The 16,352-nt window shown below is 48.9% G+C and overlaps 2 protein-coding genes and 1 pseudogene across 2 annotated transcripts; 2 read left to right on the top strand and 1 right to left on the bottom strand.

The window, feature by feature from the left end:
- Nucleotides 1-124: 124 nt before the first annotated feature.
- Nucleotides 125-3,980, top strand: LOC117852699 (uncharacterized; annotated as a pseudogene).
- A 686-nt stretch (nt 3,981-4,666) lies between these two features.
- LOC117852700 (protein RMD5 homolog) lies at nt 4,667-8,327 on the bottom strand. The gene is made up of 2 exons (XM_034734908.2): nt 8,148-8,327; nt 4,667-6,086 (listed from the first exon to the last, which is right to left on the bottom strand). Exon 2 carries the CDS (start codon nt 6,046-6,048, stop codon nt 4,876-4,878), a length of 1,173 nt encoding a protein of 390 aa, XP_034590799.1. The 5' UTR covers nt 6,049-6,086; nt 8,148-8,327; the 3' UTR covers nt 4,667-4,875.
- A 5,852-nt stretch (nt 8,328-14,179) lies between these two features.
- On the top strand, nt 14,180-16,010 carry LOC117851768 (uncharacterized). Its single transcript, XM_034733667.2, has 2 exons — nt 14,180-14,435; nt 14,596-16,010. Exons 1-2 carry the CDS (start codon nt 14,397-14,399, stop codon nt 15,730-15,732), a joined length of 1,176 nt encoding a protein of 391 aa, XP_034589558.1. The 5' UTR covers nt 14,180-14,396; the 3' UTR covers nt 15,733-16,010.
- Nucleotides 16,011-16,352: the final 342 nt, after the last annotated feature.

Here is a 16,352-nt window from a genome sequence, read left to right as displayed (position 1 = left end):
CATCATATTTTACAAGTAGACTACAACTACTTCTGAACAATTCCAAGACTAGCTACATCAACTACTTCAGAACAATTCAAACAGCAGTAAACAAAATTTAGCGAGCAGGTAGCATACGTTTCGATTGACTGACTTTGAAGCTAAATCCCAAAAGCATCCATTCAGGCATCTCATTAGTTCCCGGTGTATGCTTGAGTGACTACAAAACTGAGTGCCCTCTGGAGTAGTATGGTGTAAGTAACACATCGCCTTGCTAGGCAAAAGGATACTTTGCATCTAGCTCTATCAAATAACAATGGCGTACCTAGGTGTCTTCGCTCTTGTTTGGCTACTTTCTATCTCCACCACCTTTTGCAATTTGTTAGCCACCTCCAACGAAACTGAAAATGATCGACAAGCTCTCCTTTGCTTCAAGTCCCAGATCAACAGTCCAGCGCATGTTTTCGTCTCATGGAGCATTGCATCATTGGAATTCTGCAACTGGCATGGAGTCACTTGCAGTGCACTGTCTCCCCGTCGTGTCATTGAGCTAAACCTTCCATCAGAAGGTATCACAGGCCTCATTCCACCTTGCATCACCAACCTCACCTCTCTTGAAAAGCTCCAACTATCAAACAATAGCTTCCAAGGAAGCATACCGTCCGAGTTCCGCCTCCTGAGCCAACTCAGCTACCTCAACCTCAGCATGAATTCCTTGGAAGGTAATATCCCAGCTGACCTCTCTTCATGCTCCCGGCTTCGAATCCTAGGTTTGTGGAACAATTCCCTCCAAGGTCAGATCCCGCCTGCCCTAAGCCAATGCAGGCATCTTCAAGAGATTAATCTTAGCAACAACAAGCTCCAAGGGAACATCCCATATTCTTTTGGGAATCTTCATGAGCTGCAAATGCTAGATCTTTCCAGAAATAATCTTAGAGGCAACATACCACCGGCACTGGGCAGCAGCCTTTCGCTCACTTATGTTGATCTAGGTAGCAATGCTCTCACTGGGGGCATCCCAGAGTCCATAGCAAACAGTTCATCTCTCCAAATACTCAAGCTCATGAAAAATAATCTTGTTGGAGAAGTCCCGAAGGCTCTCTTCAACACCTCGTCACTTATAGTTATATCCTTACAGCAGAACCAACTTGTTGGTTCTATACCACCTGTTACTGCATTCTCCTCCCCTGTTAAACATCTTCATTTAGAAGAGAATCATCTCTCAGGATCAATACCTTCCTCGATAGGGAACCTTTCCTCCCTAGTTTCTATTTATCTTAATCAAAATAAACTAGTTGGGAGCATACCAGAGTGCTTAGGTAATATTTCAACACTAGAAATATTGGACTTCAATGAAAACAACTTGTCAGGGCCAGTTCCAAAATCTCTCTTCAACATGTCCTCCCTGACATATATCGCTTTGGCTGAGAACTATCTTACTGGACGGTTGCCTTTGGACATTGGCTTCATGCTTCCAAGTATTCAGGGCTTAATCCTCACCGGAAACAAATTTGAGGGCCCGATCCCAACTTCTCTTCTCAATGCATCCAACCTCCACCTGCTTGAGCTAGGTAACAACAGCTTAAGTGGGTCCATTCCGTTCTTTGGGTCATTGCCAAATTTAAAGGTACTTGGTCTGGGCAACAACATGCTAGACGCAGGCGACTGGGCCTTTATGTCTTCGCTCTCAAATTGTTCCAAACTGAAGACTCTTTTATTGGATGGAAACAATCTCAGAGGGAAATTGCCAAGTTCTTTTGGTAATCTTTCGATAAGCATTGAGATGCTGTGGCTGAGAAATAACAGCATTTCTGGGCCTATACCACCAGAGACAGGTAATCTCAGAAACCTTAATCAGCTGCTCATGGATTGCAATCATTTCATTGGTAAAATACCACAAACAATTGGAAATTTGCGCAACTTGGGCACTTTTAATTTGGCACACAACAAGCTCTCAGGCCAAATCCCTGATGCTATTGGCAACCTTGCTCAGCTGACTGAACTGAAACTGGAGGGGAACAACTTGAGTGGAAGGATACCTGCAACTATAGGACACTGCACTCAACTCCAAAAATTGAACCTTGCTCACAACTCACTAGATGGGAGTATACCAAGTAATATATTCAAAACTACTACAGTCGAGTTTGACTTGTCACACAATTACTTCTCCGGGCCAATACCAGATGAAGTTGGCAACCTCATCAACCTTAACAAATTTAGCATCTCAAATAACTTGTTGTCTGGCAATATCCCATCCAACCTCGACAGGTGTGTGGTTCTGGAGGAACTTGAGATGCAAAACAACTACTTTGCTGGAAGCATTCCAAAATCTTTGAAGAACTTGGTAAGCATCAAGGATATGGATATTTCTGTAAACAATTTGTCTGGAGATATCCCAGAGTTCCTCACATCCTTGAGTTCTCTGCAACATCTCAATCTGTCCTTCAACAATTTCGGCGGAGCAGTTCCGAGAGGTGGAATTTTTGACATAGCTGGAGCAGTGTCCATTGAAGGGAACAAGCATTTGTGTACAAGTGTTCTAACAGGTGGATGCCCCTTTGTTCAGCATTCACCGATAGGAGAAAGAAACACAAGATCATGGCACTGGTAGTGGGGATAGTAATATCAGTTTTTGCTGGTGTTGTAATGATTCTTTCCTGTCTAACTGCAGTTCATTGGAGGAAGAGGATGCAAGTAAAGTCAAATTTGCCAAAACTCAGTAAGCACGTTAAAAGGATTACATATAGAGATATAGTAAATGCAACAGAAAGGTTCTCTTCTTCTAATTTAATTGGCACAGGATCATTTGGAGAGGTTTATAAGGGTAATCTAAATCATCTTGAAGATCAAGTTGCCATCAAGATTTTTAAACTTGACATATATGGGGCGGAGAGGAGCTTCATTGCAGAATGTGAAGCCCTAAGAATTCTCCGCCATCGAAATCTAGTAAAAATAATTACTTCATGCTCTTCCGTGGATTATACCGGGTCAGCCTTTAAGGCCCTAGTGTTCCAATACATGCCAAATGGGAACCTGGATTTGTGGCTACATCCAATGGCCCATGATCGCAGTCAAAGAGATATTCTGACTCTAAGTCAAAGAATCAATATATCTTTGGATATAGCATCTGCTCTGGATTATCTTCATAACCAATGTGCAACTCGATTGATACACTGTGACTTGAAGCCAAGCAATGTTCTTTTGGACTTGAACTCGACTGCATATGTCAGTGACTTTGGCCTAGCAAGATTTCTATACACCAAAAATGCACAACAAGAATGTACGTCAACTTTGGCTTGCCTCAAAGGATCCATTGGGTACATCCCACCAGGTCAGATAAGCTTATGTATAAATAGTTAGCCTTGTTTCTGTTTTCTGCTTACAAAATTGAAAGGTTTCGTTTTGTATCTGTAAATGGTGCAGAGTACGGCATGAACAAAGAGATATCAACTAAGGGCGATGTTTATAGCTTTGGAGTGCTTCTGCTAGAAATAATAACAGGGAGTCGTCCGACCGATGAAAGATTCAGTGATGGTACAAACCTGCATGGCTTTGTGGAAAGAGCGTTTCCAGAGAAGATCCATGAGATTGTCGATCCGGTGATGCTACAACACGAAGTCAATGCAACTGAAACCATGAAGACCTGTATCACTCCATTGGTGAGAATAGGACTCTGTTGCTCCATGATATCACCCAGAGAGCGACCTGGAATGGGACAAGTCTGCACTGAGATCCTTAAAATCAAGCAGGCATTATCAAACTTGCACGGTGAATCAAACAAATTGGTGGAACAGCAGCTACCTACAGATGCTGCAGCATGTAGATACTAATGTTCAACTGATACTTCATGATTTGCTTGTACCCCTTTTGCATTATGTATCCTTACATATTACCTTAATTTGCAAAAAGACAGCAGGTAGACAGGTAGTTATGGTAACTACAGCATAAATCACTGTTGCTCATAGCCTAAAAAGATCCATGTACAAGGATTTCAGCCAGCACTGTCGGAATCTGATTTAAAACATGTTTCTGGAAGCCGATTTTGGGTAAGGATTCGTAAACAGGATGCGTATGCACAAAAGTTCGCACTAACCCACACGGAGAAACGCCCACCTCCAATGTCACCCACTAAAATCTCAGGCGTACGTGCGCGTACCTGGTATTCACAGAACCCTAGCTTCAGCTCTTCCTCCCTCCCTGCTTGGACCGCGCCGCGGATCTCTAACTACGCGCGTGCCCCAAGGCCGTTATTGCTAGCCGCCATTCCGTGCCGCGGCGGCATGGGAAGACAGCAGCGCCGCCGCCGTTGCTCGCCGCGCCATTGGAATAGGGATCCGGCGAAAGGCGCAGCGAGTTCAGTCCATCCGATCATGATCCGACGGTTGTTCCGTGCTCGGGCAGCTTGGGGCGTGCGAGCTTTGAACTGGCCAACCGGGTCGTCCGTCGTCCAATCGAAGGGTTTGATCCGTGCCGTCGACCATGGCACCATCCAAATGTCAAAAGGGTCCTAATTTCGCCATCATTTGGTATTCAGTTTTGCTTTAACATTCAGTTTTGTTTTTTAGTCTAATTCCGTAGTTAAAGATATAAGAAATTTCGCCATTTCACATTCAGTTGGTTTTTTAAGTAGAATTTCGTCGTTAGTAACATATATCTTGACCGTCCAACTATCAAAACATGCAGAACCTTGCAACTGCAAATCACCTGTGCTGCAAATTCTTTAACATCCAGACTAACAGAGACTGTACAGATTAACATCCAGACGGCACTACAGGTTTAACCGAGCACACATGTATATTACAGAGTACATATAAGTTATTGATTGGGCCAGTGTAACAGGGAACAGGAGGGAAAGCATGTATCAACAGGTTTGCGCAGCCAGAAAAGATCAGACATCTAGAAATGCAGCTGCTTGCAATGAGATGCGACAGCCTCCGAGGGGCAGTAGGGGCACTTGAACGGCCTGGAGCTGCTCTTCGACAGCTTCATGATAGACTGCTTTGAGACAACGTGCCCACAGGGCATCCGCATCGGAGGGTTCTCATCGCTGGACTGCTCCCTGAGTACTGGGCACACGAAAACAGAGTGGTACTGGAACTCTGGCCCGATGTCTATGGGAACTGGCAGCTGCTTCATCACTTGCCATTCCTGCTTCTTTGCAGCCATGACTTGCGTCAGCTTCAGCAGAGTTGGTAGTCCCTGAAAACCAGCTGATACTGCAACACTCAATGGGCTCTCCCTAGACTGGCCCAAAAGGCTGCAGAATTGATGGGTAAGCTCCTCAGCTAGCTTATCCCAATGCGCTGATGACATTAACTCAGAATATGGGGATTGATCCAGCCGGCCAACCCAGAGAAGGCAAGCCATTAGCTTCTGGAATTCTTCCTTGTGCACAGATGCAAAGGGAACCAAGTGAGTCCTGGCATATTGAATAGCCTCATCCTTGGACCCATCCCTACTTCCTTTAGATAGTATCTCAACAAACTGAAGCTGATAAAGCTTGAACTCAAGCATAGAGCCATTCTGCAGCAGCTGGTCATGGTTATTGGCAGCCCAACTGAGGGCAGGCTCAAGGTTTCTCGCTTTCATTGCTTCAAGGATACTATACATCTCCTGAAATGGTAACTTCAAGGATGCTCCACCTGATTCCCCACACTCACGGACGAACATGTCACCAAGATCAAAGAGGCCTTGGCGGTAGAAATGATTCGCTATGATGTTGTTTACTGTATGAACCTCAAAATCCACATTTCTGTATGCCTTCGATATATCTGGATTGAAAGACTTCTCAAGGAGCTTGAGATATTTGCTCAGGGCAATATTAAGCTCCTTTTGGCTGCCTTCAAGTTGGTTTATTGGTGCCATTTCATTCAGCTTAGCTTTCAGTTCTGCAAGGATGGCTGTATGGTCAACGTTCCCAGTAGAATCTGTATTCATCATCTGCAGCTTGACAATTGCCTGCTCAACTTCATTCACTATATGATCAACAGCTTCCAGAGCTTTAGCAGAAGATGACGCACGTTTCTCAGCAACTCGGTCAAATCCTTCTCTTAGGCTGTCGATCTCCATAGTAGCACATCCAACTTAACACAGCTTTTCAAACTAGCCTGCACATGTGATCCACAAATCATATAACCAATTAATTCATTATAAAGAAAACCACTAGCAAGAAAAACATTAGAAAGATGCATCACATTAAGTCAAACTGCTAACAGATCACTATGCTGTTGAAGCGAACATTATAGCATAGATTCAACCACTGAGAATTACAGATAATACTTGAAAAGATTAAATACATGGAAGCCGGCCCAAAGCCTGACTGAACTACAGTCTATCTATACATGTCTAGGATATAGGCATATAGATATTTGTGCCTGCAATTAAACAGGGGATAAGTTTACAAATTACATTAACCCAAGAACTAATATGTGTTCATGAAAAAGAGTGAAGAGTTACTACTTACTAGTAGACAGCTAATAAAGCAATAAAGACTAATTGTCTTCAGGTTGGCAAGACAAGGCATAGTAACCCAACCCCTTCACAATGCCTGTGTGACGACACGCACATCATAAGAAACAGCAAAGCAGAAGCAGGGAGGAGGAAGGAAAAAGGAAAATGGAAAAGAGAAAGAGAAAAAGGCTTGCTGGGGACAAAAAGGTATTGTTGTATATTGATATAAAAAGAAAAAAGGGGAAAAGGAGAAGAGAGGGGCGGCCCAGCCTCCTTCCCCAACAGTAGGTGTGCTCTAGGTTTCCCTTGATGCTAGTGCAGTCCCCCAATGCAATGCAGCACCGCCACTGCCGCCACTCTATCCCACCTTAAACCAGCAGGCCGGCACCTATTCTCCCTGTCGCCCCCCTGTGCTGGGCTGCCAGGTGCCGGCCCCTCAGATCAACTATAGCCGCCACCCCATTCCAGGAGGCCACCACTACTTGAGCAAGTGTTGTGCATCCCACCGGCGCTGGCAAGGATGGATGCGGTTGGTTGGCCTTCCTTCCTTGATTTCGTCCCATTCTTCTGTTATTCAGTGCGCCCCACCACCCAAAAAAAATCAATCCACAGACAGACACAACCCATCACTGCTTTTGGCAAGGCACCGACCATGCCCAGGAGGCCAAAACTTTGGGAGAGCCTTATCACCTAGTCAACACCTTTAATAACAGTGATAAATACCAGCTGATCCTAAGATGGCCAAATGGACAGGTTGTAATGGAAATGAATTCCAGATAAATCTACGATTAGCGATATAAGCACTCAGATAGCAGTACACAGTAAGATGAAACTAGATTCTCTTTACAATACAGGGTCTACTCCGTGCAAAACCTTCCAAAACAGAATCATTATTGGTTCAAATTTGGAAGTTCTAGTAATTCTGCCGCAACTTAAATTTTTCCCATAATTGCAAATACTTCAAGCTTAACTAGCGCATTGAATAATGCAAAATAAAAAGGCTGACGACAACATAGCAACCGAAAGAACGCTGCATCTCGCGTCCCATGAGACGCCACATGTCATGGGCGCATGACGACAAACAGTTCCCATATATGAGCATTTGGTATCCTCCGAATGAACCATACAGAGGTAAACCCTAAACACGATCGCAATACCTCCGTGCATAAGTCAAGGATGCACACACTCCATGAAACATCAAGCATGCGGTTCGATGAGCTACCTTCCTAGAAAAACCCAATGCATAGCTTCACCCAACCAAGTGCAAGGTTTATCGCCTCGTGGATCCGCACTCCCAAGTAAAGCTCGGAGGTGGTGCCGCTCACCTAACATCCCAACATCAAGGACTCGCCTAGGTTCCCTTCTTCAGCTATACCCTACCTCCAAATAAAGCACGCAAGGAACCCACAGACGGGCAGACTGGTAGCCAGGCCGCAAAAAATTAGCAGTCGACGCGCCGTCCAACCCAAAACCTGCAGACGCCGCATCGCGCCGGCGAGGGCACCGCCCGACGCTTGCCGCCGGGGGCGACAGGGACCAAGACCGAACCCTAGAGCGCAGCGCACTCACAGCTACCAGCGCATCAGCGAGGCGATCTGGCCGGCACAAGGCGACTCCTACCCTACCTGCGCATCCGCGCGTTCGGCATCCGGATCGAGCAGCCTACCCACCTAGATCGCGAACCGGATTGGGAAAAGGAGCAGCGGGTCGGGACGTACCAATCGGACGAACAAGCAGAAGCGGCGCGGATCTCCGATCGTGCTGCGGCTCAGCGGCGGACGGGGACGGCCGCCGCGGAAGCGTGACGAGGAGGCGTGGTCGGGGAGCCGAGGAGGTAGTTGGGTGAGGAGGCGAGACGGAGAGAGGAGGCCGGGCGACGCAGGGGTTGGGTGATTGGGAAATTTTTGGGATGGGGTGAGTTCAGCGAACAAGAGCGGAGTACCGGCACGGAACCGTGACGCGTGCACCCCATGGGCCTATGCGAGCGAGGCCCGGACCTCTCGTCTTCTCGGGCCACAGAGACTCCTAGGTGGACCTAGCTGGAGGCCCGCTCGGTAATTTAAATGGGCCAAGTTGCATTTTGCCGCCAAATGCTCGGAGATGAGATCAGAGATGCCCTGTGCCCGTCTAATCAAATTTTTAGGAGGCCAGCAAGAGCTTCAGTTCAAATGCGGGTGTGCAACCATAGGAGCAATTGAACTGAATCCAAAGATTCCTCGTGTAGCACCAAGGTTTTGGTTAGCACCCGAAGGGAATAAAAAGATCAAAGCCAAGGCGGAGATGACAAAGGGAGGTTGCTCGCGTTGAGAAAGGAGCCGGCAGTAGGCCAGTGGAGAAGAAAAAGTGAGGCAATGGCTATGATCATACGCATCGAGATACGTATTAGGGTGTATCTAAAGCATATCATAAAGACCATAGAGGACAAAGAACAGGAGGCTTGGGAGAGTTCCGGATAGGATAGAATGCATGCATGGACCACTAAACTCATAGTTATATATAGTAGCCTAGTTACTCTTTCTAATGTTTCCTCATTTTCTTTATGTATGCCATTTAATAAAGTTAAACTTTGTAAGTTTTGACTAACAATCAGCCATTTATTTGTCTATGTCAATAATGTCTCACCGACATCCAGAGGATCGGTAGTACAGTGGCATGTTAGAGCATCTCCAACAGCTTATGTAGAATAAATTGCTATCACTAAAAATTGCTAGTATACCTAAAAATAGCCAAAAAAACTGCTCCAACAGCTTTGCTATATGGATTGCTATCCCTAAATTTTTAGGCTATGACCTAAATTTCTCTTTCCTATATGCAAATATACCAACCCAACTCCTGGATTGCTAAATCCTCCTTCCACTGGCGGGAGAGCCAACCACCCTGCACTGAAGCTTCAGCGCCGCCTCCATTGCTTCCGCCCCCACGCTGCTGACGACCTTCCCGCCTCCGACCACCTGCGCCACCATGGAAGGTGCTGGAGCTCCACCAGCTCAACTTCGGTGCGGCCCCTTGCGCGGGTCCCCATTGAACCGCCAATCGCTGTGCTACTTGCTCATCCACACGCCAGCGCGTCGAAGGACCTTGCCGTCATCTTCCCTCACCTCTCCGCCCCACACAGGGCTGCCCATCGCACGCGGCCGCCGTGCTGCTCATCCGCATGCTGGCGTGCCTCCGTCCATCGCACGGCCACGCGTCGAGCCGCCGGCCGTGGCCTCACACGGCGCTACCCAGCACCCAATATGGCCCGTGCTCGCTGCCCGCTGCAGCTCGCGCCACCGGCCACAGCCCACACAGCACCACCCCACGCACCGTCCCAGTGCAGCGCCGTCGGCGGAGGAGGAGGAGCCACGGTGTAGAGGGCGGCGGAGGGCCAGGAGGAGAGGGCGGCAGAGGGCCAAGAGGAGAGGGCGGCGGGGGAGGAGCAGATGGTTGCGGGAAATTTGTAGAGGTGACGGGGAAGAACATAAGGAGAGCATAAAGCAATTTTGCAAATTAGCCCATGAGATTGCACTTGCGGATTAGTCCCTAGAAGAATTATAGGTATCCGGTTTTACCAAAGCTGTTGGAGAAGAGCACAAGAGATATCTAAAAATCTTCTCTCTCCTATACCTAAAACGAAATTTAGATCACCAGTTTTACCAAAGCTGTTGGAGATGCTCTTTATTGTTCAGTTGCATAGATGAATTATTCATCTTTGGTAGGTAACTCTGGTAGATGTCATTTTCTTTTAAAACCGAAGATAATAGAAAAGCAGGAGAAATTATGCCAGAAAGAAGAGACATTTATGAAGTACCACATAGATAAAATCAAATGACATTCCAATGCTATTTTTCGTTGCAAATTCTCCCATTCTCGGGATACTTTAGGCGTTGTCAATCACACTTTTTTACTGTGCAAAACTTATGCAAGCAAACTATAATTTCTTTAGGAAAATGAAGCATAACTTCTAACTAGACTTGAGCATTTTTGGCTTGCGTCGCCCATGGCCCGAAGCCCAACCAACACCTGTTTTTAAAAGCCCCAAATCATAGACCCGAGCTGGCTTATAACTTGCCAGCATTTTGGACCCCGAAAAACATAAACACCTTTTGTCTTGTCATACAACACATTTTAGCTTGGTCCCAAAGCCCAAGTTATTTTTGAAGGGATGCTGCATTAGTTGTATGACAACATCAAAAGTGCTTATAGTTGTTGACCTAGGTAAGATAGTCTTGAGTGAAAAACCGAGCTGGTATGACCGGTTTGTAATCTTCTCCGGCGAACAGCTAGTTTAATTGAAAAAATCGACCTGATCAATTTGGAACTGATCTGATCCATTCTGTTGATCTCTAACGGCCAGTTTCTGGATGTATCAGATATTTGTACCCCTCCAGCTCCTCCTTGGTGGGCTGCTTGTTCTGTAAGTATTTGTGGTATTTCAATGACGGGTGAAGCTTTCTGCAACCTCTCTTTATAAGATTTTGTGTGATTTGAGTGAAAATCTTTGAGTTGGTTGGAGAGATTGTTTATGTTGAGCACTAGGTAGTAATCCATAACTTGAGCTCTTGTGGTTGACATCAAGACAGCTCATCAAGCATTTGTTATTGTTGGAGGTGAAGACTCCTAGGCTAGGCGTTGCCGGCTAACTCTCAAGGTTGTGGTGGGCCGTAGTAGGTGCGGGCCTAGGAATTTAAGAGTGTGTATTTAAAAGTTCAAAATGTACACAAATTTAACTATTTCAACCTATTCTTTTTTACTTGTAGTTGATTATACCCTTGAATACAATGGATTAGCAAAAATAATGGGTATCCAATGAATACCATTGAATACCCCCCGGGCCCGCCCCTGGGCCGTAGCGAGTTTGTGATGATTGTGATCTTACCTCCACAAGGAAAAAGATCATCTAGTGTTAATGAGGAAGTGGTTGGAAGAACCCGATTTATTGGAAGGGAGTTGAAAAAGACTCGTATCCAAAAAAGTACCTTAAAGAAGATATAGAATTCACTTTGGTGAATCTGAACTTCGGGTAAACAAATCATCGAGACTCTATTTCAGCTTGCCTCACTTATTCATTTCTAGTTGTTCTTCCATTTTGACCTATTTGGATGTGCTTGTTCTGTGCGCAGGGTCCCTGCAAATCTTATATAGAAGCAACACTCCAGTTTGGTTTGTGTTAAAACTTGTAGAGGTGCTTAAACTATGTTATTGCGCTTCTGTGCTCAAAATCGGTCCGAGCAGTTTCATAGCTAGGTTTAAGTTTGTAATTTGCAGAAATTGACTATTCACCCTCCCCTTCCTCAGGCAACTACATCTCGATCTTTTCACATCCATCCTCTTCTTGAAGCTCCCCACGGCCAGTCAGCCATGATGAACTCATCCTCGATCCTTGCTTCCTGCTTTAGCAGCTCGTGTTTCTGCGTTTCAGGAGTTTCAGCTTCCAAAATGAACTTATGTGCGGAGGAAATGCACTGCTTCATTAAATACTGATACACGGAGCTTATTGAAAATTGTTCACGGTTATTATAGGTCCCAGGTGAATTTAGCTGAATATTGGCAAATTTTCACTATTAAGGGGGTGTTTGGCAGCACTCCACCTCAGAAAAAATAGCTCCACTCCATCAACTCCACAGAACTGCACCTCTACTCCACCAACTCCAGGGAAACATGGAGTTGTTGTACGTGTTTTGCTGATTGCAGTACTCCAGCTCCAGAAATATGAGGACTTGTTATGAATAGTCTATTTTACCCTTTGTGAATAAGCCCACATGTCAGTTTCTTTTTTTTCCCTCTTCCTCTCTCTCCTCTCTTTTATCCCCTTCTCTTCCTGATATCAGCTCGAGGAAGCAAAGCAACTACGACCATCGAATTGGAACAGCAAACGATCGGAAGAGAAGTGGTGCAGGTGGCAGGGGGCAGGGGCGGCACGGCCCGGTGTCGCCGCAACCTGCAGGGGATAGGGGCGCGCGGGTCCTGGTGCCACAGGTGGCAGAGGGCTGCGCCGCCGCAGGGGGCAAGGGTGGCTCAATGGGCGGAGTCAATTTTGGGGGTGGTGGCCCGGCAAGGTCCTCCGACACCATCCATGGCTGACGGCGGCGCCCTTCCGGCAGTTGGTTCGGCCCATAGCTTTTTTCTCCGTGCGACGTGATGAGGAAGAGGAGATCGGAGAGGGGCCAGCTGTAGCGGCGCAGCTTGCCGCCTGCGAGGCCCCGCGGCGGGAAGGAGCAGTGCGGCATGGGGCGCGGAGGCGGCACCCGCAGCCATTTTCGCCAGAGATTGGGGCCGGCGACGCTCAATCCACAGGTGGCGGCGCTAGTTTGAGGAGGGGGCGACGGGAGAACAACGTTGTTTTGTTTTGTTTCGTGAAGCGGTACGTGTGTAATTAGTGGCATGGTGGGTAATTACCCCACAGCTCCATGAGGAGATCTGAAAACTGGAGTTTTTGGAGCACCCCTTGAGTTACTTCGTACTCCACCAAAAATGTGGATCTAACCCTAGCTCCACCTTTTTTCTGGAACTGGAGTTGGTGGAGCTAGACGTGTTTGGCTACGAGTTTTTTTGGAGTTGGTGGAGTGGAGCTAATTTTAGGCCCTGTTTGGCATGGCTCCAACTCCGGGTGGAGCTGCTCCACTCCTGAACTCCACATGGAGCCAGCTCCGCTCCAAAACTCCAGAACAAAAATAGGGTGTTTGGCTAGATGGGTGCTCTCAGCTCCAAAAAAGATCGATTTCAGTGTGGATTGCCATTGTTGCCCCCTAATTAAGGCCCCACTTGTCATCCTCTCTATCCCATCTTCTTCTTCCCCTTTTTTCACTGCACTGTGCTGCACATGGGAGACCCTCCACGGGCGGTGGGGTGGGTGGCGGGCTGGGCGGCGACGGGCGGCGGGGTGGGCGGCAGGCTCGACGGCGGGCGGCGGGGTGGGCGACGACGGGCGGCGGGCGGCGGGTGCGGCGACGGGCGATGACGGGCGGCGGGCGACGACGGGCGGTGACAGGCGGCGGGCGGCGACGGGAGGCGGCGGCGGCGGGCGGCGACGGGCGACGGGTGCGGCGACGGGAGGTGGCAGGCGGCGGCGAGCGGCGATGGGCTGCGGGCTGGGCGGCGGGGTGGGCGGCGACGGGGGCGGAGCTGGGCGACGACGGGCGGCGGGCGGCGATGGGCGACGACGTGCGACGACAGGCGGCGACGGGCGACGACGTGCGACGACAGGCGGCGACGGGCGACGGGCGCGGCGACGGGCGCGGCGACGGGCGACGACAAGCGGCGGGCAGCGACGGGCGGCGACGGGTAGCGGGTAGCGGGTGGCGGGTGGCGACGGGCGACGGGGGCGGCGGCGGGCTGCGGCGGGCGGCGACGGGCGGGGCTCTGGCGGCGAGTGGGGCTCGAGAGAATAGAAGGGAGAATAGAATGAAACGTTTTTTTGTGTAACCAATTGCATTGGTGGGTAATTACCCACCAACTCCACGAGGAGGTTCAAAAGAGAGGTTTCTGGAGCAGCAAAAGAGGTGCTCCAAAACTCCACCTCCATTTGCACTACAGCTCCATGGAGTTGGCAACTCCATGGAGTTTTGGAGTTGGGGTGTTTGGCTGAATTTTTTGATGGAGTTGCTGGAGTTTAGGAGTGGAGCCGTGCCAAACAGGACCTTACTAGAGTGGAGTACTGCCAAACATCCCGCGTCAACATCAGTCAAACCCCGCGTCAACATCAGTCAACTTGTCCCAGCTACAGCTTTCCATAAAGAGTACTGATAAATGGTAATGAAACGATGATGTTTCAGGGGTTGACGTAGAACATTCAAAGTCTCCGGGTTCAGATTAAATTGAGAAGCATATGACGTCTACGCACAGATAGTTGCACATATGAGGTACATACAGCTTCCCAAATCCCAAAACAGAGCGGTTCATTTCTGAACATAGTACATAGCAAGCTAAAAAAACCAAGGATTTGAGGCTCCGAGGTGCCTGGTGCAGCAGGTGTTCTAGTAGTAAGCATGGCTGGAGGAGGAGAAGTAGAGCCGGCTTTTAAGAAGGTGATTATACTTTATCCTGATGGGATATACATCTGTCCTCTCACTCTCTCAGTGCTAATTTTCATCCATGATATTTGATTAACTAAACGTTAACAAAGCAATTCATAGTATTTGATTGCTCATCGTGAACATGAAGTCAATTGTGCTTTTATCGCTGTAGGGAATTGGATATCTGAACAAGCGCATCCAATCTTCCACGCCGATCGTTATTCTTCTCGCGGCCGGCATCGTCGTGCCCATGACCGTCGAGCACTCGAACAAGAAGGAGGCCATGCACCCGCCCACCATGTTCTGCTCGTACGTCACCTTCCTCTCCGGCGTCGCGCTCCGCAGCCTGGTCGCCGAATGTCTCGACCCAGAACCATGCCCGTGCCGTTACGTCGCCATCAAGGCGCTCGTCCACGCCTGCGCCTTCTTCCTCGTCTCCCTCTCCTTCTCCCTCTCGCTCATGACGCGCATGAACGCCGTCGGGACGTCCATCACCCTCGCCGCCGCCGCGGCGTACGTCGCGCACCGGCTGTGGCGGTGCGCGGCGACGAAGCTTCACGAGGACGTGAGGGCCTACGCGGGCTGCGAGGAGAACCTCCAGCAGCTGCTCGAGCTGTCCACCAACGTCACGTCCATGCTCTTCGGCGGCTGGTTCGGCATGGCCTTCTTCTACTTCCAGAACAACCCGGAGGAGGCCCGCGACGCGCGGTTCCTCCCCTCCGAGTACATCACCTTCTCCACCTCCGTCGCGGCGTCGCTCCTGTTCGTCAAGGCCGTCCCGCGGAGGCTCGCGCCGTGCCCGCGGCCCGTGAGGGAGCTCATGGCGCTGACGGGCGCGCTCGTCTGCGGCGTCGTTGCGACGGCGCTCGTCATCGCGGCGTCCAAGGTGCGCGGCTACGCGGCGCTGGCGCTCGTCCCCGAGGCCGCCGCCCTCGGCGCGTGGTGCGTGCAGCGGGCGAGGGACCAGTGGCAGCTGCCGGTCGCGCTGCCGGCGTCTCTCGGCGGCGGGGCCCAGGGCGAGCCGCCGTCGCACAGCTTCGTGAGCGTGTCGCTGACGCTGCTGCTGGCGGTGCTCACGTACCGCGCCAAGGACGTTGACCGGGCCCTTTCCACCCTGTACGACGAGGCGTTCGTTCTCGTCACCACCGCCGCCGTGGTGGCAGCGCTGGCGTGGAGGCTGCTCACCCAGCCGCCGATCCCCACGGATAAGCCGGATGTTCAGGCAGCGTCGAGGATCCTGGCGTTCTCCACTTTCTGCCTGCTGGTCCTGAGCGTGCTGTCGTTCCTTGGTGTCATGTTCGGTTGGTAGCTAGTATCAGGAGCCATCCCAAGGCGTTTTGGCGCATTGATGTTTTTATGCACTTAAATATAATGTATGTTTAGATGCATATAAATATTTGAAAAAGTTAAAACGATCTATAATTTGAGATAGTAGGAGTACTAATTTACTTTGATCGGGCACACATATGTATGTGTATTTGTAATTGTAATTTGATCGATAGATCATGTAATGAGCCCATCTGAGAAGTTCACAGTAGTACTCCTGGTTGAGTTGACTGGTTGAGTGCTATCTCCGTGATTGTGTTACATCCCTGCCCCCAAATTTGTGTTGCACCATTTTCATAGAAAACATTCCTATTGCTAACGACTCGTCCGGTGCGCTTACTGTTTTTTTTATTTTTTATTTAACGGTCCAGTGCCCTTACTGTTGACATCGTATGATCCCGTGATTTGCTCCGACACTGCCAGACTTTAAAACCGGTCCAGTTCAATTCCTAGTGGGGTTATTGGGCGGGACCATTGATTGTAGGCTCGTACTATTCAGTTGGACCCGCATATTGTTTGGTGGGATTCACGGTGCCATATTTTATTAAAAAAAATTATTCATGACGGTTTTTCCATTATTTATAGTTATATTGTATGGAAAGT

This window comes from Setaria viridis, chromosome 4, assembly GCF_005286985.2.
Source record: "Setaria viridis chromosome 4, Setaria_viridis_v4.0, whole genome shotgun sequence".
Lineage (NCBI taxonomy): Eukaryota > Viridiplantae > Streptophyta > Magnoliopsida > Poales > Poaceae > Setaria > Setaria viridis.
Note: the sequence above shows the minus strand (reverse complement) of the source record. Positions and strands in the feature narration are given on the sequence as shown.